This window comes from Balaenoptera borealis (assembly GCF_965194805.1).
Source record: "Balaenoptera borealis genome assembly, chromosome: 13".
NCBI lineage: Eukaryota > Metazoa > Chordata > Mammalia > Artiodactyla > Balaenopteridae > Balaenoptera > Balaenoptera borealis.
This window is the reverse complement of record NC_138870.1, coordinates 23,815,798-23,842,929: the sequence shown is the minus strand read 5'-3', so window position 1 is coordinate 23,842,929 and position 27,132 is coordinate 23,815,798. Positions and strand designations below refer to the sequence as shown.

The window sequence follows — 27,132 nt, the reverse complement described above, 5'->3', positions numbered from 1 at the left end:
TGAACAAAGGTCTTTGCATTTTGAGCATTTTACGGCTAGTCCTTTAAGGAAAGGTAGTAAAATGCTAACGAGGTAACTAAAAGCACCTGTAGAGTCTACATCCTCCCCATCCTTTCCCAAAAATTTCTTCCACCAAGGAAACCATCTACCCAATTTAGAATGGTATCAAAGGGAGAACAACTGTTGGCCTCAACAATTTGCATCTATGTCATCTGAACATCCAGATGGGATGACACTCATTTCACCAATGCTTAGCCCCAAAAAGATCCCTTCTGGGTATTTCCACCCCAACTGGAAAATACACTAGAAGTGGAAAAGTTTCCAGTGTGGCTCCCATGTTAGTTACACACTGGGAAAGGGTGGTTCCCTATGACCACCAGAATCCCAGACAGGTTCGTGGATCTGGCACCCTGCTGGAGGATGCAGATACTGCCTAGAATGACAGGGACCAGACTTGCTCTTCTGGAGGCTCCAACCAGTGAGGGGAGACATTCAGATAGCCATACAAACGCAAGTATAGTTATTAAATGCACACATGATTTTAATACACGATCAGAGTTGGCAATGGGTCTATTTTTTAAATTTTAAAATAAAATAAAAACATTTTTCCCAGAGGGGCAATGCCAGTGAAAGAAGAAGATGTTGCAGATTCTTCAATGATGCAATGAAAATAAACCATCTGCCATGCATCCCACATATATAACCTCTAATCATTACAGAAACTCTGCAAGGAAGACATTATTACCGCTATTTTATGGATGAAGCAAAAAGTTAGGTTGAAAATGACTTTGCTGCTGCTAGAAGTGGCCTGGAACTTGATAGAGCACTCAAATGGAAAGCAAGCAGTTGTTTATTTAAAAAAACTGAAAAATACAGGACATATTTTAACAGAGAGATAGGAAAGGATTATAGGTTCTCTGTATTTGGTGTTGCACGAGGCACTATCAGTCTTGGCCTGAGTTAGGTATGAGCCTTGACATTAAGAAATAAAACAAGAAAAGTTATATGCCTATGTTTGGCAATTGTACAAATGATTTGCACTGAGTTCTCACTCAATGAAAAAAGAAACTGATTCCATCATGTAAGAGCCTGGCCACAGGACCTTGGGGAATTCAATCAAGCCCCAAAAGAGGTTAATACCTGCCATGCCTACTGCAAAGGGATGTTGTAAAGACTGAATGAGACAATCTATACAAAGGCTATTATACTGTCTGCGATTTTTCAAATTACTTCAACATGAACAAGTTAGCAAAGGTGATAATTATTTTTAACCTGTACTCTGGGGCAGTCAGCATTTGAATGACTAATCAAAAGCTCATATAAACAGAAAATCCAGTCAACTATGTTTCTCACAGCATAATGGCTGCCGCACATGATTTTTCATTGATCAAATGATGTTCACAATGGGCTCTAAGTATTGTACAAATATTCCCTCTCTTGCATAAACTGAATATAAGACTCTATCCAACCCAGTTGTCTAAACCTTTCAAAATGGTACCCTCAGCTAAAGATTCCCACTAGTCCTGTTTCTAGACACTTTGGAGGAAATTTTGTCACCTGATCCTGACATGAAAGTTAGCTAAATCCTGATAGATTAGCTAGAGGATTGTTCCATCTGCCTCTAACAAAACTTTTCTTTCAGAGTACTAGCCAAATGCACAAGAGGACAGACCACAGGACCTTCCAGAGCAGCTCTGTCCAATAGAACTTTTACAGTGATGGAAATGTTTTGTCTGCCCTGCGCAATAAGGTAGCCACTAGTTACAGGTAGTCACTTAGCACTTGAAATGTGGTGAGAATGACTGAAGAACCATTTTTTAAAATTTAATTTTAATTGTCGCATGTGGCTAGTGGCTACCCTGCTGGGCAGCACAATTCTGGAGCTTACAAAATAACACTATAATGTTTTTATGCTTGTTTGCCATTACATGCTGTGTGTGTGGCAGAATTCAACCTGTGAGCTTCTTTCATGGCAATGAAATCTATAGTTCTATAGTTCTCATCTACTGCTGGTTCCCAGCAGCAGCAACCTAGCTCCAGAGGGCCTCTGGACTCTGGAGGCAGATCTGGGTAATATGAACTGCACAAGTTAAGACTGGGGTGAAAACACACAACTCAGAGGACTGTCATGAAAATTAAATGACCGAACATGTGAAAGCACCATTTAACTTTGCTCACACCAAAACACTATTTTCACCGCCATCCTCCTTTAATTAAGTACATGAGCTTTGATAAGGCTTTGTCTGTTTGGGAATGAACATATAAATAGAGCATAGGAAATTATACCTGTCCTCTCCCTAATCCCCAAGATAAACACTGCAAATATTTCAGGTACGAATTTGGTTTGGAAAATGGATGTCTTTGTCACAATAATTGTTACAAAGCAAAATAAACCATGGGGACTTCCTCTTTTCTAAAGAGAATCACCTGTAGTCCATTTACCATGTTTTTTTCCCCCAAATTTCTTTCACTTTGGCAAAATTCACATAACACAAAATTTACCATCTTAACAATTTTTAAGTGTGCAGTTCAGTGGTATTAAGTAAATTTATATTTATATTGGTTTTTGTCTCCAAAGGTAAAACAATAATATTAATATGTAAAACCATATTATAGCAGCACAAGATAAATAAACATCAAATTCAGGACAGTAATCATGGGAGAGGTGGGGAAAAAAGGGGATCAGGGAAGGGATATAAAGGGACTTAAGATTTATCTAAAATGTTTTATTTCTTTTCAAAAAAATAATGGATCAAATATGGCAAAATTTAAGACTTGACCAAACTGAGTTATAAGTATATAGGTGTTTGTTACATCATTTACTACACTTTTAAAATTTTTTAAATTTTTAAATTTAAATTTTTTATTTTTATTTTTTTATTTTATTTTTATTTTTTATTTTTAAATTTTTTTATTTTGACCTAATTTTAGACTTACAGAGAAGTCACAAAAACATTATCCATATATTTTCACCCCACTCCCCCTAATGTTAATATCTTATGCAACCATACTACAATAATCAGACCAGAAAATTAACTTTGGTATAATACCATTAACTAAAATAAAGAACATAGTGAAGTCTCCCTAGGTTTTCCACTAATGTCCTTTTCCTATTCTTATAATCCTATCTAGAATCCCACAGTGCATTTAGTTGTTATTTCTCTTTAGTCTTCTGCAGTTTGTGACAGTTATTGTCTCATTATTAGGCTGTGATTATACATTTTGGGCAAGACCACCATAAAAATGACGTTGTGTCCTCAGTGTATCATATGACAGGGTTCATGACGTCTTTTTATATTGTTAAAATATTTCATAATTTCAAAAAATGAAAAATAAGTAGCTATATTAGTCTGGGTTCGCCAGAGAAACAGAACCAATAGTACACATATGAATGTGTGTATATACATATACACACACACACACATATACAAAAATGAATGAGAAAAGAGGCTTATTGTAAGGAATTGGCTCATGCAATTACAGAGGCTGAAAAGTCCCAAAATCTGCCCTCTGCAAGCTGGCGACGCAGGACAGCCAATAGTGTAGTTTCAATCCAAGTCCAATGGCCTGAGAACCAGGAGAACTGATGATGTAAGTTCCAGTCTGAGTCCAAAGGCAGGAGAAAACCAACGTCCCAGCTCAAAGACAGGCAGGCAAGATAGAGCAAATTCTCCCTTACTCAGCTTTTTGTTCTATTCAGGTTTCAAAGGATTGGAGGAGGCCCTCCCACACCAGGGAGGGCAATCTGCCTTAGTCAGTCCACCAATCCAAATGTTAATTTCATCTAGAAGCAACCTCACAGACACCCAGAATAATGTTGAACCAAATATCTGGGTACCCTGTGGCCTAGTCAAGTTAACACACAAAATTAACCATAACAGTAGCTTAATTTCTAAGTTAGAAACTTCCCACTCTATTTATTTAGGCTACAAATCCCATCAAGTCAAATGGATTTGAGGAAGTGTTCCAGTTTTCAAAACTGCCATTACTACTGGCTTCAGTTCTAAAACGTTGTAAATTCACAACGTACTATCATTTTTGAAACCTCAAGGGCTTTATTATAGATGATTTTGCTTCAAGAGAAGACGTAATGATGAGCAGCTGTACTATTTAGATAATATACCTGTGATGCAAGAAAAGCTAGCCCACCAAGTCAAAATATGGCCCTAGGAAAGAAATTAACACAAGGGGTATTGTTAATGAGAACCTCAAATCCCCTGATCTGTTATTAGATGTAAAAGCTAAGTTATCTTTTAGAATTGAATGCGCCCCTCAGCATGGCATCCTAAAGATGGCGTGTGTTGTTGCTATTTCAATGTTGCTTTAGGAAAAAATATCTGAACAAATTATGTAATATATATCAAACAATTAACAGTGATTATCCTTTTTCTGGGGCAGGAGAAAAGGTGAGTTTCAGGGACTTTCACTACTTGAGTTGTATTTAAAATGAAATATATATGTATACATATGTACATATATATACATACACACACACACACACACACACACACACACACACACACAGAGCGAATATACAGAGAAACGGCAGTATGGTACAAATAAATAAAATCTGAAGTTTTCTCTGAGGCTTCCCCTGTGTGAAGCTCTTTTACCTTCAGGATCACTCTAAACTTTAGAAGTTTAGGCTGAGAAATAGTTCTTTCCTACTTAAATATTTATGTTTAGTCCCATTTCCATGGGTAACGGTATGGCACACAGCTTTCCTCTGACCTTCACCACGGCTGCGTGGGAAGAAAGCTACTCATGAATCCTTTTCTAGGTTCCCACTGCTCTGGGAGGAGGTCACAGAGTTTTCATGAAAAGCTAGAGCACAGGGATCCAGATCTCATCATGCCAAAGCGGAAGCTGAATATTTACTTTAAATCTAGCCTGCCCCAGATGTGGATGCCATTGTTTTGGGCCGGTTCTACGGACCACTTACTTAGAACACACTGTTCCACTCAAAGGAGTTTCTTTAAAGGAACCAGAATACAGGTTTGATTTTGGCCTAAGTCAACTCTCCTAAGAATCTTTCAGGGAGGAGGTGGGGGGTCATCCTCCCGAGAGACAGGAGCGTGGAGAGGGTAAGAGTATGGGCTCTGGAGCCAGACTGCCTGTGTTTGAATCCAGGTTCTAGGGTTTACGGTTTGGGGATGTGGGAGGGGTATATAACTGCTCATGCCTTGGTTCCTTTGTCTGTAAAACAGAGCAACTAACGATACGTAACTGACTGGGTTGCTGTGAAGATTAAACAACAAGCACATATAAAGGGCTTAAAATAGGACCTGGCATGTAGTAAGTGGCCAATAAATGCTAGGGAACATAGCATGTTGCTCCTGACCTGCACCCTCTGGGATTAATCTAGAACCCCAATCACTCGTGGGATTTGTGGCAGTCTGTGGCCACTTGCCAGGTGGCCTCTGTTGGGTACAGATGGTGTCTCCCCAACTCCAACTCTGCCTATTTCTTACATCAGGACATCATAACTCCTGAAACAGACTCACCTAAAACAGTCTTATTTAACAGAACCTAGAAATTTAACTGGTACAACAGCAAAAAACCTGAGAGTCGTAGAAAACTTTAAATGTAATCTTGTTAAATGGAAACAAAGACAGAAAAATATTTGAAAAAGATCTTTACGCAACTGACAGATTCCAATGAGTTGAGGTTCTTTTAAGTCGGACCAGTGTTTCTTGGCTTTTTTCCTTTCTGGGTGTGTGTGTTTGTGTGTGTGTTGAAATCCATGCTTCTTTTTGGATAAATATAAAAACCATATGGTTTCTTTTAATACTGTTTGAAACTTGAAATTTTTAAAAAAGTGACCAAAAGCATATCTAAGCAATGTTAATTTAAGAACATGCTTTTCCAACATTGTAAATCAACTACACTCCAATGAAAAAAAAATTTTTAAAAAAAGAACATGCTTTTTCCAAGTACACACACACTTCATTCCTTGGAAACTCTGAGTGGAAGCCCTACTCCCTTCCTGAGAATCACTGAATTGACCAAAAAACAGTACCCCATAGCCCCACAGTTTAGACCAGGTTGGCAGTTGCTGTCACTACATCTGCCAAGATGATTTTGCTCTTAGAAAAGGTTATTTTTTGTTTAGCCTCTGCAACTGACAGCCTTCAATCCTACACGACCCACATTTGTCCTCAGAATTTGCACATTTGGAAACAGACAATGAACGATTTACTTCCCCACCTACAAAGTACCCACTGAGACCTGATCAATCCCACATAATTCCACGATGCCATTGGGAAGGGAAGGGTAGACTGGGAGGTGGGAGGACTTGGTGAGCAGCAGAGGCGCCTAGAGGAAGACGGCAAGGAAAAGCAAAGCTCTAATTCTAGAAAAACCAAGGCAGCTCATGTTACTGAAGAGGCCGTCAAAGGAGATAACACCGGGAACAAGGAAACAAGGACAACGAGGACAGAGATCCAGGTAACAGAACTGGTGTAAAACAGGGCAGACAATCTCAGGAATAAGGCGGAAGCCTAGCTGTGACACTCGAAGAAGAAAACAGAGGTCCTCAACGATGCATTCCTCCAAACTTGTCCACAACCGTCTTCACTTTTTTCCTTCTAATACCAGGAGATAACACACTCCTTTTATTACTACCGAGCCCCCTGTCCATGCCATGGATCCCACCCTTACTCTCTCCAAAAGCAGCAGCCAACCGTTTAGGTTTTGAAACTCTCCCCCTGTACTGACTATGCACCGTTTTTGTATTTGGGGGGTGGGTGCGGAAACTAACCTTGCCTCTGCCTCCCCCTCTCACCTTCTCATCCAGACACTGCTGAAGTATGGTCTAGGTTCACTGTTCCCACCTCGTCTCCTCCCATCCGTTCCTCAACCCAGTGCAAACCAACTGACTCCGTTCTCATGAAAGCCAACTGATAACATTCATGCTGCCAAGTGCACTGGAAGTTCTGTTTTGTTTGCTTGTTTTAATCATGTCGAGTATCCAATATACTTTGAATTACCTGGAAGAATGCCTGACAAATGAAACTTCCATCCAAGTACAGGCTTACAGGATAAAAACCAAGTTCCCTAACAGGGGTGGAAGACCTTCCACCATCTCACTGACCCCGTTTACCTCCTCATGTTTGATCTCCCCACACACCTGGTTGTTTCTCACCTGGGGGATCCTTGCTCACGTGTCCCCTCTGCCTGAAAGGTCCTCTCCCCCAACCCCTCCCCACCTTCCACCTCACTAACTTCCACACCCCCCTAAATACTGAGATCAGAGGGAATCCTCTCTTGGAGGCTTTTCAGACCCCCCCTCCCCCATCTCTGCCCGGCTGCACAAGGCGCCTTCTTCCATTCTCCCATGACATTATTTTTAAGTTCTGTTGCTGCACTTACCATTCTGTCCTATAAGAGGCTGTTTATGTCCGTTTCCCCAAATAGGCTCTAAATTCCCTCTAGACAGGAACTATCCTGGACACCCACATGACAAGAGGGAAGTAACCGCCATGGCATTTGTCCTTCTGCCCTCGAGAGGGATCCTCATCAGCAGGGATAATGTGGATACAGGATATTTTGGGAGCAAGGCACTGGCTACTGTAGCTTTCTATCCCTTTTTTCTCTCTTCCCACATTTTTGACTGTAACTTGGGTCCTTGTGTTGCCATGGTAGCCAACAGTCCCAGAATACAGACTTCTGGCAGTTGGACTTTTAGCCACTGAGACTCAGGATCTGAAGGATTTTTCACCTCCCCGGTTTATGGCTCAGGCGTTGGCAGCACCTCTTTCACGTGGGCAGCCACGAGAGCAGAGCATCACAGAGACTACAACATGTGCGTGCATGCATGTGAGTGTGTGTGTGTTCTTACCCTCCGCCCCAGTTACTTACTGGGGCATCATAGAAAAAGCTGCACTAAAAAGTGCCATCAGATGGTGGGAGGATGGGCATCTAGATGGCTATAACCTTTCTGGGAAGCAATTTGGTAACAACTATTAAGGAGCCTTTAATACATTTGTGATCTTTGATCCACTAAACCCACATTTAAGAATATAAAGAGAGACAAAGATTAACAAGGGGGTTTACTGCAGATTTATCTGTTAAGAACAATAACTACTAATGGTCATTAACAAGAAAGTGGTAAAAAGTGACAGAATAGCCATATATATGTTTATTGTAGGTTGTGCCACAAAATATAATAATCTCAGTTTCAACTAATATGACTTTCATATCTACATATATATGTGACTGTATATATATATATATACATATACACACACATACATATAAGTACATATAAAGAAAAAGAAGAGATTATAAGGGAGTCCACCAAAATGTTTTCTTGATGATTATCATTATCTCTGGACAGGGGGAATCACAGGCATATTTATTTTGATCTTTATACTTTTTTATATTTTTCAAATTTTATACCATGATGATTTTTTTCTTTTATGATACAAGTTCTTTCAACTGTAGTAACAGATGATGTGAGGCATCCGGTGAAGATGCTTAGTAGAGAGGGTCGTATAGAACAGGTTTTGAAAGAGAGAGGGCTGCCTCTTTCATTCTTCACTGCAGATTGCAAAACAGGATGAACTTCTATCAGAATGCGATAGCTCCAAACAGAAAAAGGAATGCATAACGTTATTGCATAAGTACCGTATTACCTTCTTCTTTTCCCCAATCCCACTTATTTTTTCTTTCTTTTGAAGATCCCTGGGATGAGGGAGACCTGAGATTTGCGCCTTTGAACTCCACGGCGCACTCATTCTCCAGCAGCTCTGAATCAAACCTGAGTCTCTCTGTGGGCTATTTCCCCTGTGAGGACACCTTTTCCTATGAGATCATCATCTCCTCTGAAGACACATCTTCTGAAGGTCCTTCAGTCCACTTTGTCCCTCCTATCCAAGGGACACGGCAGACTGAAAACATAGGGAGACTCCTGGGGAGACGACACCAAATACAGGATGACCCAGCGCAGTTTTGCAAACTAAGCATCACCCTGGCCTGGGATGTTGACATGGCCTCTAAGAATTCAGACTCGATGGCTAATTGGAACCTAAGTGGAGACAACCAGTGGATAGACAAGTATCCCAAAGAGAAGACACAACTGACTCTCAGCAAACTGGATGGTCTTGTGCAAAAGCTTGAGAAATTTCTGGAGAACCAGAAAGACGATGAAGATGAGGACTCTGTGTTCCATGAATCTGTTCAGGAGGAAGACTCTCAGCTGTCTAGCAGCTCCCCTCCAGGTATGGCTCAGGTCAGTCATCAAGAACATGAGAGCTGCCAAGACTTGGCCAAGTTCAACCCGTCAGAAAATGAAGATGTCATCCAGTTTCCAGATTCCTCCAAGGCTTCAGAAACATGAGTTTGCTGAGGTGAGCACAGAGGTGCCTCACAGGCAAGCAGGGGACAGGCCTGGCGGAGGTGCCAGGCAGGAATGCACAGAGAATTACTACCTGCTATAAAAGGGTCAGAGTGGAGTTGAAGGGAAAATACTGAGGAGCACCAAGGCAGAGAAGAGGGTAGGAAAGTAAAGAAAAAGCCAACAATTATGACCAAAATAGGTGTGCATGTGTGTGTGTGTGTGTATGTGTGTGTAAGTATTAATGAGTACTGAAACTGCGCATGTACCGTTGGGTTATTTTTGGTTAAAGGATCTGAGCTCCATAAATGGATAAATATTGACCCCACTGTTGTCTAGGTTACACAATATCTAAAACTCATTTTCTTGGCAGATAATAAGCCAGGTCACTGGCAGCCAAAGGACAAGTATTGCAGAGACCTCCTCAATCTCATCAGGTCTGCAAGAGAAGGAGGACACTCGCTCCAGCACACAAGCCCTCTCCTGTCTGAATTTTGGGTGGATCTCCCGCTGGCTAAGGCACCAAGTCCTCTCTTCATTTTGGGGGAGAGAGCACCCCGAGAAGGCCACTGAGAGCCCCCATCAGCTAGCACAAAAGAAACGACTCTCTCACAGAAGAGAATCCAACCTCAAGAATCCCTCGAATTAGGACACCCCATATTGCCAGATTTTTAAACTTTTTGATAGCCCCTATTCTACAATCCCCATGAGCTATTTTTTTTCCCAATAAACAAAATACATATTTTTGTTATCCATGTCTTCCGCTCCCAGCTCAAGATGTTGGCTCAGGCTGAAAGTTTATATGTTGGCCCGAAGATGTAAATATATTCTCTGGGAAGTTTCAGTATTATCATCCTTCCTAACTTGAAGGCATTCTTTTTCCCTCCTCTCCCCACTTCTTACTATATTTCACCCTATTTCACTTTATACATTTATACACTTTTAACCTATTTTATCATTAATCCAAATCCCCGCTTTCAGAAGGCAGCAGTACAACCCATCAAATTCCCAACATGGCAGGATGGCTTTGGTTGAACCTGCAGGACTCAAGCAAGTGGCAGAGGATACCAAGTCCCTCAGGAAGCCAAGTTCAATTGGCAGTTTCAGGCGTTCAAGGCGGCGGATCTGATGTTCCCAGAAGACCTGACTGGTTCTAGTACACCTTGCCTTGGCTAGAATAAGTAGCCCACTTAGGAGGAATGCAAGGATTGGGAATGCCTAACTTTCCTTATTCATAAGATGGGGAAGGTAATAATACAGATTTCATAAGGTTGTTGTGAGAATTAATGAGATAATGCAAGCACTTGAATAATATCATTACTAATGTTATTGCTATTATTCATTCTCCTGAGGATATCCCCAGAAGCCCTGATCCAAGGAACATCCAAGAGTGAGAGTTTAAGAGTCAATTCTCATTGAAATATTTCCCACACAGAAGCAATATTTACAAAAAGTTATGGGTTTCAGCAGATCTTGACTCAACCAAGTTCCCTCCCAGTCCATTCCCCACTGTGCCCTCTGAAATTCCTTTACAATGGTCACTAAACTTTCCAATAAATGTCAACTTCTTTGAGGAAGGCTGTAATCACACTTTTAGCCCCTATTAGTGTTATCACCTCACCTCCCGGGTACCACCACCATCCTCCCTATTCACCTTCAGGTTTATTCAAGAGCCCTCCTTCAGCTTTTGCTACCACCCTATAGGACCTTCAGAGTTCATATGATTCTTTGGTTTCAAATTCCTTCCTTTCCACAATTTTAATTTCTTTATCTCTTCTTTCCTCTCTTTTTTCCTTCCTTCCACAAATATTTAGCACATAGGAGCACAAGATAATTTTCTAGCTTACAAAAAACAAAGCAAAAACAAATTCAATCTTTGAGCTCCAGCTGTCTTATTATTTAAGAGATAAAGCCATGTAACCATATGACTATAAAGGGTTATGGCTGGTAATACAATAGTTTGTACACGGTCCATACTGACTACTAAACAATAATCAATTCAACATGGGGAGGTTGATTTTACAAGGTTTCGTATATGAGGTTGCTTGAGTCACAAATGTGGTTAGTTTGGCATGGAGTTAAGGTGTGCAATCCTGGATGGTTATACATGAGAGACACTGGGGAGGATATTGTCCCAGGAAAGACAGTACCATGGGAGGGAAGGAATCAAAGAGCAGGGCCTTCTTAGCAGTATATGCTCATGGTCACACCCTGAATCTCTGCACAGCCAGACTCCTCACTTTATCCACCTCTCTGAGAATATTTCCCATTCAACTAGCTCACGTGAATGCCCTCCTCCACCTTCAGCTGCTCTTTGACTTCACCAAGACTTTGAGTCCCATTACCCTTCCCGTTCCATGACTTTCATGCACCTCCTTCCAGATGCAACCTTTGCCCCTCCTTCCCAAGCCATGGCATATCCACCACATCTACTAGCATTCACAATGCCTGCCCTTTTCTTCTCCCAGCTCTTCTTTTAATCTATACTCTCCAAATTCCCCAACAGAACAACTGTCTTGCTTCTCATAAGAGCCAATACACAAACATAGGAATTGCCTTCTCCATTCCCTGGAGAATTCCCCCAATGCCTTCTCAAGTCCACATTGCCTGGGGCACTCATCCTTAAAGACCCTGCTCTAGGGCTGTTATGAGGCCAAGACTGATTCTTCCAGTTGACATAGTCAACTTTACTTAAGCTGTCCCCCAGTCCCTACCCTCACACCATGACTTGTACTTTTCAGCTCTCTTGATATGACTATTTTACCTACAGACTCCGACCTCTTGAGGGCAAGCACCAGGTCTCGGTTCCTTTTCACTGCAAGATCTTAACACAGTGTCTGGTACAGAGTGATCTCTCTGTCTCTATATAATCTTTTTAATGATGTGAATATGTCCTACTTCTCTTTTTTCCTACATAATTTTCTTGAAAAATGAAATACAACAGCTTAGTGTTGCTATTCCTTAAGTCAAAAGTCACTGGCCAGCAGGATTAAGAGCAGGAAAGGAGAGTGGGGGGCAGACAGGAAGACAAAATGGCAATCTGTGAAAAGTCAAGTGAGGTGGCTTCACCTTGATTGAGAAACCTAAGACCAGAGGAATTTAGCAACTAATTTGAAAATTTAATTCAACAAATATACATGGAGCCTTACTGTTGCTTTAACCAGACACCATGATACGCCTAAAAGAAAGATGACATCTCCTACCGTCATGGCGCTTGTAACCAGTTTTGTTGTTTGCTCAATTATTTCTCTAGTAATTAAGTCAACCTCTAAGAAAAACTCACCCAAAAACTCACTTTAAGACTGCCCACACTGAATAAGAAGCCCTGTTCATTTGTAAGATTTCTGACATACTTGTGTTTATTTTTCAGTGTTGTATAAACCTGTTTGACAAGTATGAACCCACCTCTACGATTCAAGCAATGCACTTTACAAGCCTTTGTAATAAATATTCTTTATAAAGAATTGGAATGCTAAATATTCCTTGGGGTTGTTGTGCTACATCTTAGAAAGTGAGTCAAAGTGCTTAAAAATGGGAACTATTTCAGTACCTTCTCATTTATTACAGCGTCAAATATGCTATGAAGCTCTTAGCCCATGCCAACCTAGGACCAGGTTCTCTGCTCTGTGTCGTGTCCAAAGGGCTGGTGGAGGCCACTACACACCAAGAGGACTGACAGCAAACTGGGCGTGGCCATGGAGAGACTCTAGCTTTGCAGAAACCTCAAGATTCTAGGTGAATGACTGCGCTAGCCGGGCACATGCCAATCTAATTCCTTCAAGTGAATTGCTCAATCTTGAGACCCATAAAGTTCAGATGCTTGAATTAGCGAGGTTTTGCCTTAAATATTCATATTCTGGAATCTATAACAACACCATAATATAAGCCAGCATGCAGGGTAAGAAATTATCAAACAAATGCAAGGAGTATTCAGCTGTCTCCAAACACAGAATTGGGATAGGTTAATGTAAATTTTATAGACCATCTCATGCCACACCAATTTCTCACTCAGCAAGATCTCAATGAGAGAAAAAAGTGTGTGATCATACTATGCCAGCAAAATACGGGCAAGTCATTTTTCCAGACTTAAAGAACATAATGTGAAAATTCATGGCTCAAAAGGATGCAGGGGTCCAAGGTCTACCTGGTCACAAAAATAGTGTCCAAGATCCTCTTACAAAACAATGAAAAGAAAAATAAAGCAAATTATAAATGAATTCATAGAGAGTGCTGATAATTACCCCTATATTTAAGAATAGTTTTGTTTAGGCAGGAGGGATAGTTACATGCTTCAAAAATAGGTCTTTTCATTATGAACTGCAAGCAGGAGAACTGATATTGCATGCAGGGTACTCTCTAATCTCAAGATGGATGGGGGGGGTTTCAATTGCACTGCCCAGAGTCAATCTTTTCCTGCTACCCCTTACTACCGCAACAAAGAGAACAACACTCTGCTTTCAAAAGTGAAATAAGATCCTCATCAGATAACACTGAGTCACTGAGTGAGTCAGTCATGAGCAAGGCAGGTATAAAAGCCTTAGGATAAATCTTAAAAGAATTATAAGCCTAGATCAAGAAACCCCCCTACTAAACAATTTCTGTTTACTATCCCACCTTTCATAGGAATTTCATGGTTTTGATGCCCATTTGATTTCAATCTAACATGCTTTATAAAGAACCACTGAGTGTTTTCAAATGGGAGGGCAAACATCAATATCTTTTCAGATTGTGGCTGGGTTGAATGAAAATTCATCTCATTATTACTGAATTCTCTCAGTCTAGAAGGAAATCAGAATGGCAATTTACTTTGTTTTTCCTCATCTGCATCATAAATCCTTAATAAATCTTAAGGATTTATTATTTTAAGGGCAAATCCCTGAAACTAAAAGACACACTCTCTCTCTCTCTCTCTCTCTCCTAGAACTTTCCTATACACCCACTCACAAAGAAAACACTTCAGACATCTAAAATATTAATATATTTTTGGATAGTTGCTTACAAGTTTCCCTTTCGTCAACTCCTCTGCCATCTGTCTTTGGGGCCTAGTTTTTTCCCAAATAGGGATGGGAATGAGAAGGAGAATTTTTCTCCAGTAAAGTGACTTTCAAAAATGCAGTTAGTACCATACTGCAACCACCAACATAGCAACTGATTCACATAAGGATCAAAGATGAATGCGAAAATCATTGGGTGAATAACTGACTGTCGGGGAACAAGATATGCACATGGTCCCCAAGAATAACCCCACAGATGACTTATTAGTGATTAAGGGGATTAGGTACCTTTACAATGGAGAGGTCCAGTGAACACCAACTTAATCCAATGATTAAATTTAGCCTAACCACCATCTTGTACCTTCTAAAGAGAAGCAGTATATTCCTGCTAGCAATGTTTAATCTAAATCTAATCATTAGGAAACCAATGGATGAACTCAGATTGAAAGACATACTTCTAGACAACTATTTTAGACTTTCCAAACATGTTAATGTCATGAAATGAAAAATAAGAGAAAACAAAAAAAGCAGGGAGACAAAATAGTTCAAAAAAGAGACTAAAGAGACATGACAACCAATTGCTATTTACCATCCTTATTGAATCCTTCAAATCTACAAAACTACCATAAAAGATATTTTTTAACATTTGGACAAGTCTGAATGGGGACTGTATATTAAGCCCTTTGAAACAGTCCAAGAAAAAAACACAAAATAGAGAGAAAACGAGAAAACAAAGATGGGAAAAATGTTAAGAAAAACTCCAGTAAGTAGGGAATCCAGATCTCTGTTACTAAAATAAAGTATTGTATTTGCTATTCTTGTGTGATAGTAACGTCTTAAAGATGTACATATTTAAAGCATTAAAATTTTTCCTCTAAACAAAACTTAGGTATTAATCTGGTCTCTCAAGTGGAATAAACTGGGCAATTCTTTAATCTGGATTCATTCATCCTGGCACCTGCCTTTGGATTTACCACCGGGTTTAAGGAATTTTCAGTCTCATGGGTTAATAAATATTCATCCCCTAAGTCCCCCTAACTGTAAAAAGACAAATTAGTGCAGTTGAAAGAAGATTAGCATCTAGGCACTTTTAAAAAACATTTCAAATTTCAGGAGTTTATTTAGCTTTTGTAAGAGTAATTTTGCCCAATGCAGAGCCAGGGTCTCTGCCCTCAAACTATCCACAGTTTTCAAGGCCTGGATATCTCATGTTGACTTTCAAAAGAACTTCTTGGGCATTTTCTATGCTTCTCACAAATCAAGAACAGTTTGCCACTTACAATACTAACAATTCCTACAAATTGTTTTGACATTTCCTTTTATTTTGAGTGGTGCTAGATTGTTCTGCTTCTTCCAATCTAAGAAGTAGCATAAGCCTAAAGTCACCATATAATGCATTGAATATCCTGAGGGACTTTTGAGAGAAGAGGGTGCTACCATAGTCCTTATTAACCTTTTATGGAGCATGCCTTTTATATGATTAAAGCTATAGATTTTCTCTTAAACAAATGCACACATTCATATATACTAAACACTTTGCAAACAATTCAGAAAGTTCAGAGACTCTCTGAATTCTATGCTTTAATCCCAGGTTCAAAACCCAAGTTCTTAAATAAAACTTCCTGGCTTCAAATCCCAGGTCCACTGCTTATTTGCAGTGGATCCTGGGGAAGTTGCTTAAGCTCTCTGGGCTTTCCATTTGATCTTTAAAATGTGATGCTATTGGGTTGGCCAAAAAGTGCCTTCGGTTTTTAAGTAAAAATAAAAGACACATTTTTCATTTTCACCAAGAACTTTTATTTATTTATTTATTTTTCGTAGAATAGAGGTTTTTTTAAAAAAACTTTTAAAATTTTTATTTATTTATTTAGTTTTGGTTGTATTGGGTCTTTGTTGCTGCGCTAGGGCTTTCTCTAGCTGCGGTGAGCAGGGGCTACTCTTCATTGAGGTGCGCAGGCTTCTCACTGCAGTGGCTTCTCTTGTTGCAGAGCACGGGCTGTGGGCACGTGGGCTCAGTAGTTGTGGCTCACGGGTTCTAGAACGCAGGCTCAGTAGTTGTGGCTCACAGGCTTAGTTGCTCCGTAGCATGTGGGATCTTCCCAGACTAGGGATTGAACCTGTGTCCCCTGCATTGGCAAGCGGATTCTTAACCGCTGCGCCACCAGGGAAGTCCCACCAAGAACTTTACTGAATAACATATTCACCCTTTTGTTCTACTACCTTCTTCCATTTTTCAGGTAACTCCATAATTCCATCTTCCCAAAACTTTTTATCTTTTTGAGCAAAGAATTGTTCCAGGTGCCTTTTACAGTCTTCGAGAGAATTGAAATTTTTTCCATTAAGAGAATTTTGTACAGACCTAAATAAATGGAAATCCAAAGGTGCAAAGTCTGGTGAATATGGCGGATGAATCAGAATTTCCCAGCCAAGCTGTAACAGTTTTTGCCCGGTCATCAAAGAAACATGCGGTCTTGCATTATCCTGAAGGAAGATTATGCGTTTTCTGTTGACTAATTCCAGATGTTTTTCATCAACTGCTGCTTGCAGTTGGTCTAATTGGGAGCAGTACTTGTTGGAATTAATCGTTTGGTTTTCCGGAAGGAGCTCATAATAGAGGATTCCCTTCCAATCCCACCATATACACAATATCACCTTCTTTGGACGAAGACCGGTCTTTGGTGTTGGTTGGTGGTGGTTCATTTTGCTTGCCCCACGATCTCTTCCATTCCACATTATTGTACAGTATCCACTTTTCATCACCCGTCACAATTTCTTTTAAAAATGGAGGGACTTCCCTGGTAGTCCAGTGGTAAAGAATCAACCTTCCAATGTAGGGGATGCGGGTTCGATCCCTGGTTGGGGAACTAAGATCCCATACGCCGCGGAGCAACTAGGCCCATGTGCCACAACTACTGAGCGTGGGCGCCTCAACTAGAGAGGCTGTGTGCCAAAAACTACAAGCCCATGCACCCTGGAGCCCGCATGCCACAACTAGAGAAAAGCCTGTGCGCCACAACTAAAGAGAAGCCCACACGCTACGACGAAAGATCCCCCATGCCACAACTAAGACCCGACGCAGCCAAATATAAAAAATAAATAAATAAATGTAAAATGAAATAAAAATAAAAATGGAACGTTTCTGTTACGTTTAAATAGAGAATCGCATGCGGAAATGTGGTCAAGAAGGTTTTTTTCACTTAACTTATGTGGAACCCACACATCAAAGAGACGAACATAACCAAGCTGGTGCAAATGATTTTCACCGCTTGATTTGGATATTTTCAGTATGTCAGCTATCTCCCACGTGGTGCAACGCTGATTGTTCTCAATTAATGTCTCCATTTGATCGCTATCAATTTCAACTGGTCTACCCAACCATGGAGCATTGTCCAGCGAGAAATCTCCAGCACAAAACTTCACAAACCACTTTTGACCCGTTCGATCAGTCACAGAACCTTCACACACTGCACAAATCTTATTTTTTGCATTTCAGTTGCGTTTTTACCTTTCTTGAAATAATAAAGCATAATATGCCAAAAATGTTGTTTTCCTTCCATCTTCAATATTAAAATGGCTACACAAAAATTCACCAATTTTGATAAGTCTCTTTTTATTTTTATTTTTTATTTTTTAATTTTTATTTATTTATTTTTAACATCTTTATTGGAGTATAATTGCTTTACAACGGTGTGTTAGTTTCTGCTTTATAACAAAGTGAATCAGTTATACATATACATATATCCCCGTATCTCTTCCCTCTTGCGTCTCCCTCCCTCCCCCCCTCCCTATCCCACCCCTCTAGGTGGTCACAAAGCACCGAGCTGATCTCCCTGTGCTATGCGGCTGCTTCCCACTAGCTATCTATTTTACATTTGGTAGTATATATGTCCATGCCACTCTCACTTTGTCACAGCTTACCCTTCCCCCTCCCCATATCCTCAAGTCCATTCTCTAGTAGGTCTGTGTCTTTATTCCCGTTTTGCCCCTAGGTTCTTCATGACCTTTTTTTTTTTTTTTCTTAGATTCCATATATATTTGTTAGCATACAGTATTTGTTTTTGTCTTTCTGACTTACTTCAGTCTGTCATACAGAGTGAAGTAAGATAAGTCTTTTTTTAAATGCACGCTGGCATGACAGCTGTCACATACAATCTAACAAAATTGTTTCTAATGAAGTTAAAGACAACTAAGTTCTCCTAGAGCCATCTTACAGAAAAAAACGGACGAACCTTTTGGCCAACCCAGTAATAGTACGAACCTCAAATTGCTACAGTGAGGATTTAGTAAAAGTGTCTGACACCTAGTAAAAGCTTGTAAATTTTAGCCACTGCCCTTGCTGTCATATACCTCCTTTGTTTTGAAATTTTGCATGGCTCCTAATGACCACAGAATTAATTCCAAGCAAACTGCCATTACTTTTCCCTCCATCAGGTTATGATGTGCCTTGCCAGTCTTATTTAACAATGCTCCACCCTCGCCCCCATGCTCGCTGCAGTACTTGTCCCCTGCTGTCGCTCCCTGTACTTTCCTGCCTCAGTGCCTTTGCTTATACTGTTCCCGCCCCTTGGAACTGCCCTAACCATGCTACTACTCCTTCCATCTGCCTTGCCACCTACCTACTCCCAAATGCACCCTTCAAGGCTCAGGTTAGATCCAAGCTCTTCTACGGAACTGAGCAGGTTGGAAATAAGTTTCTCCTTCCTTTGTGCTAACCATGGCTCTACCTGCAGTAAGTGTACATTTTATCCTGTTTTACAGAAATGCGTTTCCACGACTTTCTCTCCCACTAGACAAAAGCCCCTGTGTCCTGCTTATCTTTTCACGCTCCAAAGCCCCTGGCCCAGTTTCTTGTACATAGTAGCTCCACGATAAATACTTGGTGAAATGAATCGTTAATCTGCAGGAAATAATTGAAACAGATAATATCTGAAATTGAATGTCATTTCCTCTCACATAAAATTTCACTAGCTTCTACTTTAATTAAGTCTAGTCCCTGGATGTTTATATTGGGGGCCAGGGAGTGTGGCACAGTGTAGGTGTTTCCTGAGTGGAAAAGCTCAGTTTTGTACAACAGACAAAGCTACCTAACAAAAGGGCAGCCACAGCTTTCTACTTGCCTTAGTAGAAACTGATAGTCTATCCTCTCTTTTTTGTTTAAAAAGACGTTTTAAGCCTTCCTATTTCCTCTAGATAATGTTTAGATGCATTCACTCATTCAAATACGTTTACTGAACATTAACATGCTAGAGGCTGTGCACAAAGGTGAGTATCACAGACCCTTCCTCTGCAGAGCTCACACTTGGGGAGGGACAGGCATCTTGCCAGACATAGCACAGGGGCTGTAATTTGAGCTAGAGCTGAAAGGAAGAGCTGGGCGAAGGGGCAGACAACACTGGCAGAGGGGACAGTCTATGCGATGGCCACAAGTCCTAAAAGGCATGCTTGGGATCCAGTGATGAGTCCAGTTTAGCTTGAGCACAGGGTGAACTTCAGTGCGATGGTTAAGAGATTGAAGTCTGAGGTGCAGGGATGGAGCTGGGTCACTAAGAAGCTTTGAATTGTTTCTTATGGGGAGAATGGAGTTTTTGAAGCAAGAGGTTGAGATGAACAAATCCATGTTCTAGAGAGAAGTTTCTAATAACAGCAGTGTGGGAGTGGGGCTGAAGTGGAGAGAAGTTGGTATCAGGAATGTTAGAGAAAAAAATCCTGCCAGCCAGGTTCCATGGTGAGATGGAAGAAAGAGTCCAGTGCAGTTCCAGCCCTTAAGTAGTTTTCTCAATACGTTTGGTGGTCCTCCTGTTTCATCCTCAGGCCCAGCTGCAATATCCTCCATGCTACACCAGCTCTGACATTACTCTCTCTGACAGTTAGTAAGCATTTACATGAGTTAATTTAATGAACACAATGGAAATTATCTAAGTTGAAAAGATACATCAGATTCATATCGTGCCCTCAAGTGCCCAGGCACCATGGAGCAGATTTCTCCTGGCTCATTCTGTCATTCAGTTATTTATTATTCATTCACTTGCTGAGGTCCCACTATGTGTTGGCCATTATTACCCTTCATACCAAGGACATGGGGATACACAAGACGTTGTTCCTATTCTACAGATGTTCAAAGTGAGGGCGGAAGTGTTAACTGTCATTTATTCAACAAAAGGAATTACTAATTGGCCTTCATCTTATATGAAGCTGTCTAAAAATGTGTTCTGGATATTGGTCACAATACTAACTTGTAACTCACTTTTACCTTAAATGATTGGCTTTCTACATGAACTGTATAGCTGGGCTGAGGAGGGTTCCTGCTACAATGTCTGGGATTACTTTGCTTATATTATACAGTAGATGTCTGTGAATCTGCCCACTCACTAAAATTCATTTGTAACCCCAAAATCAGTATCAGTGGCACTTTTGCAGTTGTTCATGGCCATGTACAGAGTGGCAAAAAATTTGAGTGCCCATGTGCATGGTCCCAGCTGAGGTCAAACAAGGCAATGATTTGCCTTCTCGTTTCAGCTTAGCTCTCCTACTATAAATAAGTGTCCTTTTCATGGTCTATCCTGTGCCATGTTTTTCATATTTTTGTGCTTCTGGTTGGTGATTTCAGTGTTTAAAATGGTCCCCAAGCATGAGGCTGAAGTGCTGTTTAGCGTTTCTAAACGCAAGAAGGCTGTGAGGTGCCTTGTGGAGAAAATGCATGTGTTAGGTAAGCTTAGTTCAAGCATGAGTTATAGTGCTGTTCATCGGGAATTCAATGTTAAGGTATCAGCACCATTAAAGAAGGTCCCTTTAAATGGAAGCAAGGTTATGTATTGGTCAGTTGTGAAGACGCTGTGACAGAAGCTCACAGGAACCTAAGCCTGTGAATCCCCTAGGAGCAATGGTTCAGTAGGCACTAATTCAGCATTTTGGTGACTTTACAGAATGTCACTACTACAACAAACAAGAATCAGCTGCATTCTGTCAGGTCAAGAGTGCAGAGAACACACTGATTTTTTCTCAGCTCTACCTCCTGAGGATTCAGGAAGGCCACAGAGGGAGGAAACAGAAATCACTTTCTGCTAAGTGAAATAAGTCAGACAGAGAAAGACAAATACCGCATGATCTCACTTACATGTCCAACCTAAAAAACAAACAAACAAAACAAAATGAAAACAGATTCATAGATACAGAGAACAAATAGGTGGTTGCCAGAAGGGAAGGTGATGTGGAGGTGGGCGAAATAGGTGAAGGGGATTAAGAGGTACAAACCTCCAGTTATATAACAAACAAGTCATGGGGAATATGGTCAATATTATACAGCATAATATATACAGCATAAGGAATATGGTCAATATTATTATAATAACTTTGTACAGGGATCGATGGTTATTAGGCTTATGATGGTGATCATTTCATAACATATGCAAATGTCAAACCATTTTGTAATATACCTGAAACTAACATAATATTGTATGTCAAATGTGTTTCAATTTTTTTAAAAGAAGACAAAAAAATAAAAAAACAAATTACTTTCTGGGTCCTGTAACACTTCAGTAGAATTAGTTGGTATTTCCTGTCCCTGTAAAGTCACTTAGATAGTCTCACAAAGAAGGTCAACGTAAGTGGGTGTTTTGGTATCACCGTTTTCTCTTGGGTGAAAACTTTATGCTTAAAGTCTGATACTCCTTGAAGACCACTTATTTCCTGCTTGATACTTAGTTTTTTGACAACTCCAACAATCTGGGTAAAAGGCCTCTGAAAGGGGTGTTCTGTGCCAGACCTCAGACAAGATTAATTTAGACTCTGAAGAACCAAAAAGCCCACTTTTCTAACCAAATAATCCATTCTTTAATTTCTAAAAATGTATAAACAATAAGACTATTTAAGTCTCACCAAATTATCCAAAACTTTTGAGAATGCCCCAGAATCCCATGTTTCCCTTTGTAATCTCAAACAGGAAACAACTCCCGGACATCAGTGTACTAAGAAGCCAGCTTCCCTACTCCAGGAATTCCATGCCTTTGAACCAGAAGCATTAATGGAGAATTCCATCCTGTCTTCTTGACTTTTTCCCAAGGTTGAGATAGTGTTTATTTGTTAAACAAAACAGTCATCCAAACACAGATCTGTTGAAATGCTTCCAAGCAAGATGAGAGGCCAAGGCAAGGAGGAGGAACAGCTAATCAGAAACCAAGGGCAAGAAAAGCTGGGTCCAAAATAAATAGAGTACAAAATGCCCAGAATAGCCCAGAAAAACAGCTGATGACCTTTTCTTCTAAAATCTCTTAATATCACAGAATCAAATGGCCCAAATATTTAAAGCCAAGCATATAACTACTACCATGAAGGTAAAGGAATAAAGTAAAAACAAACATACAAACAAGAAAAGATGATGGTACAACAACAACTTGTGTTTTGAAATACAAACTAAAACACAGACGGCAAATACAATTTATTGTACCTCATTTAGGAGTTGGTCGTCGGCCAGGGTTACACCTCAGTTCAAGGTAATGGTCACAGGAAGCTGTCAAGGCTATTTCAAACTTTGAAAGCAACCGTAATATTTCTAAGGAGATAGCATATATTATTTTTTGCCTGAAGCCTAAATGAATCCTGCTACAATGCCTGTGAATTGCCACACCCCTAATTTAAGTCTCCTCTTGGTTGGAGCAGCTCTGGGCCGTGTTCTGACAAGGAGAGGCTAGCATTATGGTACGCAAGGAACATTGAACACACCCTGGGAATCCAACCTCATTTCTGTGATTATAACGCACAAAGCCTTGAGCTACTGCTAAACAATGGATTTAAGAATGACTGAAAACCCTTCTCCCACTTCTTTACTCTCAAAGCGATGGAGACCCTGGCTAACTGAAATTCTGGTGCCAGAGCCCAGATTTCCCCAGAATACCACAATATTAAACCACAGATCCACTAAGCGGGAGTCAGAATTCCCGCAAGCCTCTTGCTCCTTAAAACACTGCTGAGACTACATACCTAAGTGCCATTAGAGATGCTAAGCCCTCCTCATTAACTGTGGAAATGCATGGCGACTTGAGAGAAACACACACCATCTGTGCAGCTACAGAGCTAGCATGTACATATGCCCGCATGTACACATGCTCCCTACATACTTTGATTACTTAGATGTGTAAACATTTCCTGCTCTCTGTCAACAGTTACACTCTTGCATATATGTACTAAGGAGAAAAAAAGTCAAAGGCACTGACTACCAGTTTCCCAAGAGGTGAGGAGAAAAGAAAACAACCGAGAATAAAAAGATGGCCATGACTTTGGTAAGTTAAGCAAAGAGCTTCAAGCAGCCCTCAAACTCCATCCACACGCTCACACACATGGAAGCGTCTGCTTGAAGGAAGAGTTCTAACAGCCCAACTAAATCTCCATTTGATTGTAAAGGTGATCTTAGACATTTGGTGAGAGAGAGAGAGATAACTAGAGGGAAGAAAAATAAAAAGGAAAAGGTTTCGTAAATTTCATGAAGAAAAGAAATTCACTTATGTATTTTCTCAGGTTATGATGAATCAATGAAGCACAAGACAAAACCACATATGTGACACATGATTCCAAACAAGACAGCCATCCCCAAGCAGTATTTTCAGAATGTTTAGTTCAAATTGCCTAGAATAAAGAATGTTTGGGCTTCCCTGGTGGCGCAGTGGTTGAGAATCTGCCTGCCAATGCAGGGGACACGGGTTCGAGCCCTGGTCTGGGAAGATCCCACATGCCGCAGAGCAACTAGGCCCGTGAGCCACAACTACTGAGCCTACGCGTCTGGAGCCTGTGCTCTACAACAAGAGAGGCCGCGATAGTGAGAGGCCCGCGCACCGCGATGAAGAGTGGCCCCCGCTTGCCGCAACTAGAGAAAGCCCTCGCACAGAAACGGAGACCCAACACTGCCAAAAAAATAAATATATATATATAAAGAATGTTTGGTCCAAGACACATAGTCAGGAGATAGAGAACTTCAAACCCCATGTAATAATGAAAGTGATAGAGACTGCACGAAGGGTATGGACAAAGGGCGCAAAGGGACAGAGCTGGGGTGGATGTTGCTCTTTGGGGATGATGCTATCTCAGTGGCTACAAATCGCCTGCTTAGAAGCCACTGCACGACCAGGTGGAGTGATCACGTGGGCGGGCCCGAGTAACGTCCTGCACATTCCCATGGCCTTCCTTGGCCTGATGAAGAGGAGGCCGCATTGAGGTCCCACTTCATTCCTGTGCCTGGGTCCATTCCGCCTCAAGGTGGTATAACCAGACAGCTTTCACCACCGTCACCCGTGATCTCAAGAACCACTACCACGTGGGAGAGACCAGGGCGTTGCCTGCACTCTAGGCAAATGATATTTCTTCTACTTGTCAGCTGCCAGAACATCTAAATGTCTCAAAGTACAAACATTCCAAAGTTCTCAGTTTACTTTAAATCTTTCCTACAAGTCCTCCTACACCAGCTTCATGCAGATACCCCTGGGTACAAGAGGATAGAGGTAAGAACTTAAAAGTAATTATTAAGTGATAACACTATTTAGTAATCTTATTATATTAAGTCAGTTGAATCCATTGAATCATTTCAATGCTAGTTTTTAGATATCATTTTTAATAAATAATTTCTTCAACATCTGGAACTACAGAACGTATCCAAATTTTGTGATACTCCCAACTGTGGGACTGTAACATGAGAACTGAGAATTTAAATAGAGACATGAGATAAGGCCAAAGGCAGCTTTCATAATCCAGCTATGCCATATATTTAAATTCAATGTCTTGAATATTTATTTACGTAGTTTAACAGAAATATAAACATCCTTTGATGAACAAAGCAAGTGTTTGAGAGCTGGTTAAAGTAAATGTCAGTGTGAAAATGAATTTATATATACTTACATGGCCTGCACAACAGTCTGGTCATTTGTTTTTTATTTGCTGTGACGTTCACTATTTTGTGAACTTAGGTCATATCTTAAAACTGCTCCTTCCCCTACTATCATAAATGCCAAAATCTGCTGTCACAGAACTTCTGACCTGCGGCAAACCCATGAAAGAATATAGCATTCAGAAAAATACAGCTACACCCCAAACTTGATATTATTACATTTAGAGAATTCACAGAATCTTCCTCTGCCTCAAAGTCTCAGTCTAACTTTCTGATTGTACAGATGAGAAAACTGAGACCCAGGATTAATAATACACCTGAAGTCCCACAGCTAATTTGTAGAGAAGTCAGAACTAGAATTTCAGAGTCTTGCGTCAAATGTTGTCTTTGACTCAACTCACTCTAAAAGTTTCCTTTTTATAACACTAGATTATTCATTTGTTAGATCATAATCACAGAGGGCAAAATCAAGCTTTATCTACACCATTTGCCCCAATATCTAGTCCAGAATTCACCAACAAGTGGAAAGATGTCCCCAACCATAGCCAGTTGGAATGGACACACTATACCAGCTGTGGTCTGTAGTGAATCACCCACAGAGCCTCTCACCAAAGCTCCTTGGTATATAAGGACACTTGTTTGCAAAATGCCTCACAAGAATTGACAGTGTAATATATAAAATTATGAATTTCCTTTGTGTAAAATAACCCAGCTTTCCTGTGGATCTCAGCTCCCTTGGTCTCTTCCTGAACTAACGGAGTAAAACAGTTCCAACCACCAAGAGTGTCTTCACTGACACACCCTGGAGAGGGACCTGCCAAGGACACACAGACAAATGTTTCCCTTCATCTTCCCTCTGAGTTTCAGTTTAAGGCGGGACAAGTAGGAAAATATTTTTGTTAGTGTTCACCATACTTAAAAAAAAACACTAAGTTAATCTCATATTTTAAAAAAATAATCTGAAAACTTCTACAAAGTATCAGATACAGAGTCAAATGGGTAATATCAGTAATAATAACAATCAGAAAAAATAAGAATATTGGTTATTATTTTTAGTACCAGTGCAATGCACCCAGCAGCACACTCCTGACACTATCGAAGTAAATTGTCACAGGAAACCTATAAGGTAGGTGTGTCCATATCCCCATTTTACAGATAAGGAAGCTGGCACAGAGAGATCACAGGGAAAGAAAGTAGAGCTGTGATCTGAACACGAAACAGTCTCCCGGCAAAGCCCACATGCTCACATCCTGTATTTGTTTGAAAAATACATTTATTCTTAGTTTGGTAACTTTATTAAGTTCATTCTTGACTCAAGATTCATACTTTAGGGACTGTTTTTTCACAGCTTCCTTAAAACAAAAGTTAGACTTAATAAAGTTGTTCAAAAAATGCTTTGAGAGCTCCAGCCTGCCTGCCCAGATCAATTTTTATTTCTCTGTTCATCTCCTAGACTCTTCAGGTCTCCGAAGCTGATTCTTCCTCTGGGTTGTCACTTGTCCAGGCTCTTGATCTGGCTGGTGACATATCCTAACCGTTTCGAGGGGAGCCCAGACACATCTGTCTTCCGGATCTATTTTCTCTCCTTGTCTGTAATCCCTTCCTGAACCCAACCGAAGCCCTCCTCAGTCAGGGGAGCAAAAGCTTACCACATCACACACAATATGAGAGGGCACTTCCAGCCAGCCACACCCCCAAGAGTAATCTATGTTCCCGACCAGCATGCTTAGAACATCACGCTGAAGCAGACATATCACCTGTCTACCTCAAATCAACTTGTCTGCTTGTAAAGATGTTTACTTCAACATTATTTCACAGCGCTGCTGAATCCAAATTACTGAGTTGTCCCTGACCAAAATATGATCATCACCAAAAGATATGCACAAAAATACTCACTGGAGCACTATTTATAATACATCCAAACTGGAAAC

The 27,132-nt window shown here is 40.5% G+C and overlaps 2 protein-coding genes across 13 annotated transcripts in view; one reads left to right on the top strand and one right to left on the bottom strand.

Annotated features, from left to right (window-relative positions):
- The window catches only part of PPFIBP1 (PPFIA binding protein 1), a 176,112-nt gene that overhangs the window by 91,799 nt on the left and 57,181 nt on the right, over positions 1-27,132 (bottom strand). The gene's annotated exons all lie outside the window — the stretch shown is intronic.
- LOC309609669 (uncharacterized protein C12orf71 homolog) lies at positions 8,612-21,450 on the top strand (the record flags this gene model as incomplete). The annotated part of the gene is given in 4 exon segments (XM_082351371.1): positions 8,612-9,312; positions 9,314-9,350; positions 9,711-9,948; positions 9,951-21,450. Coding segments are annotated over 4 exon segments (1,038 nt in total), but the record flags the coding sequence as incomplete, so codon positions are not given.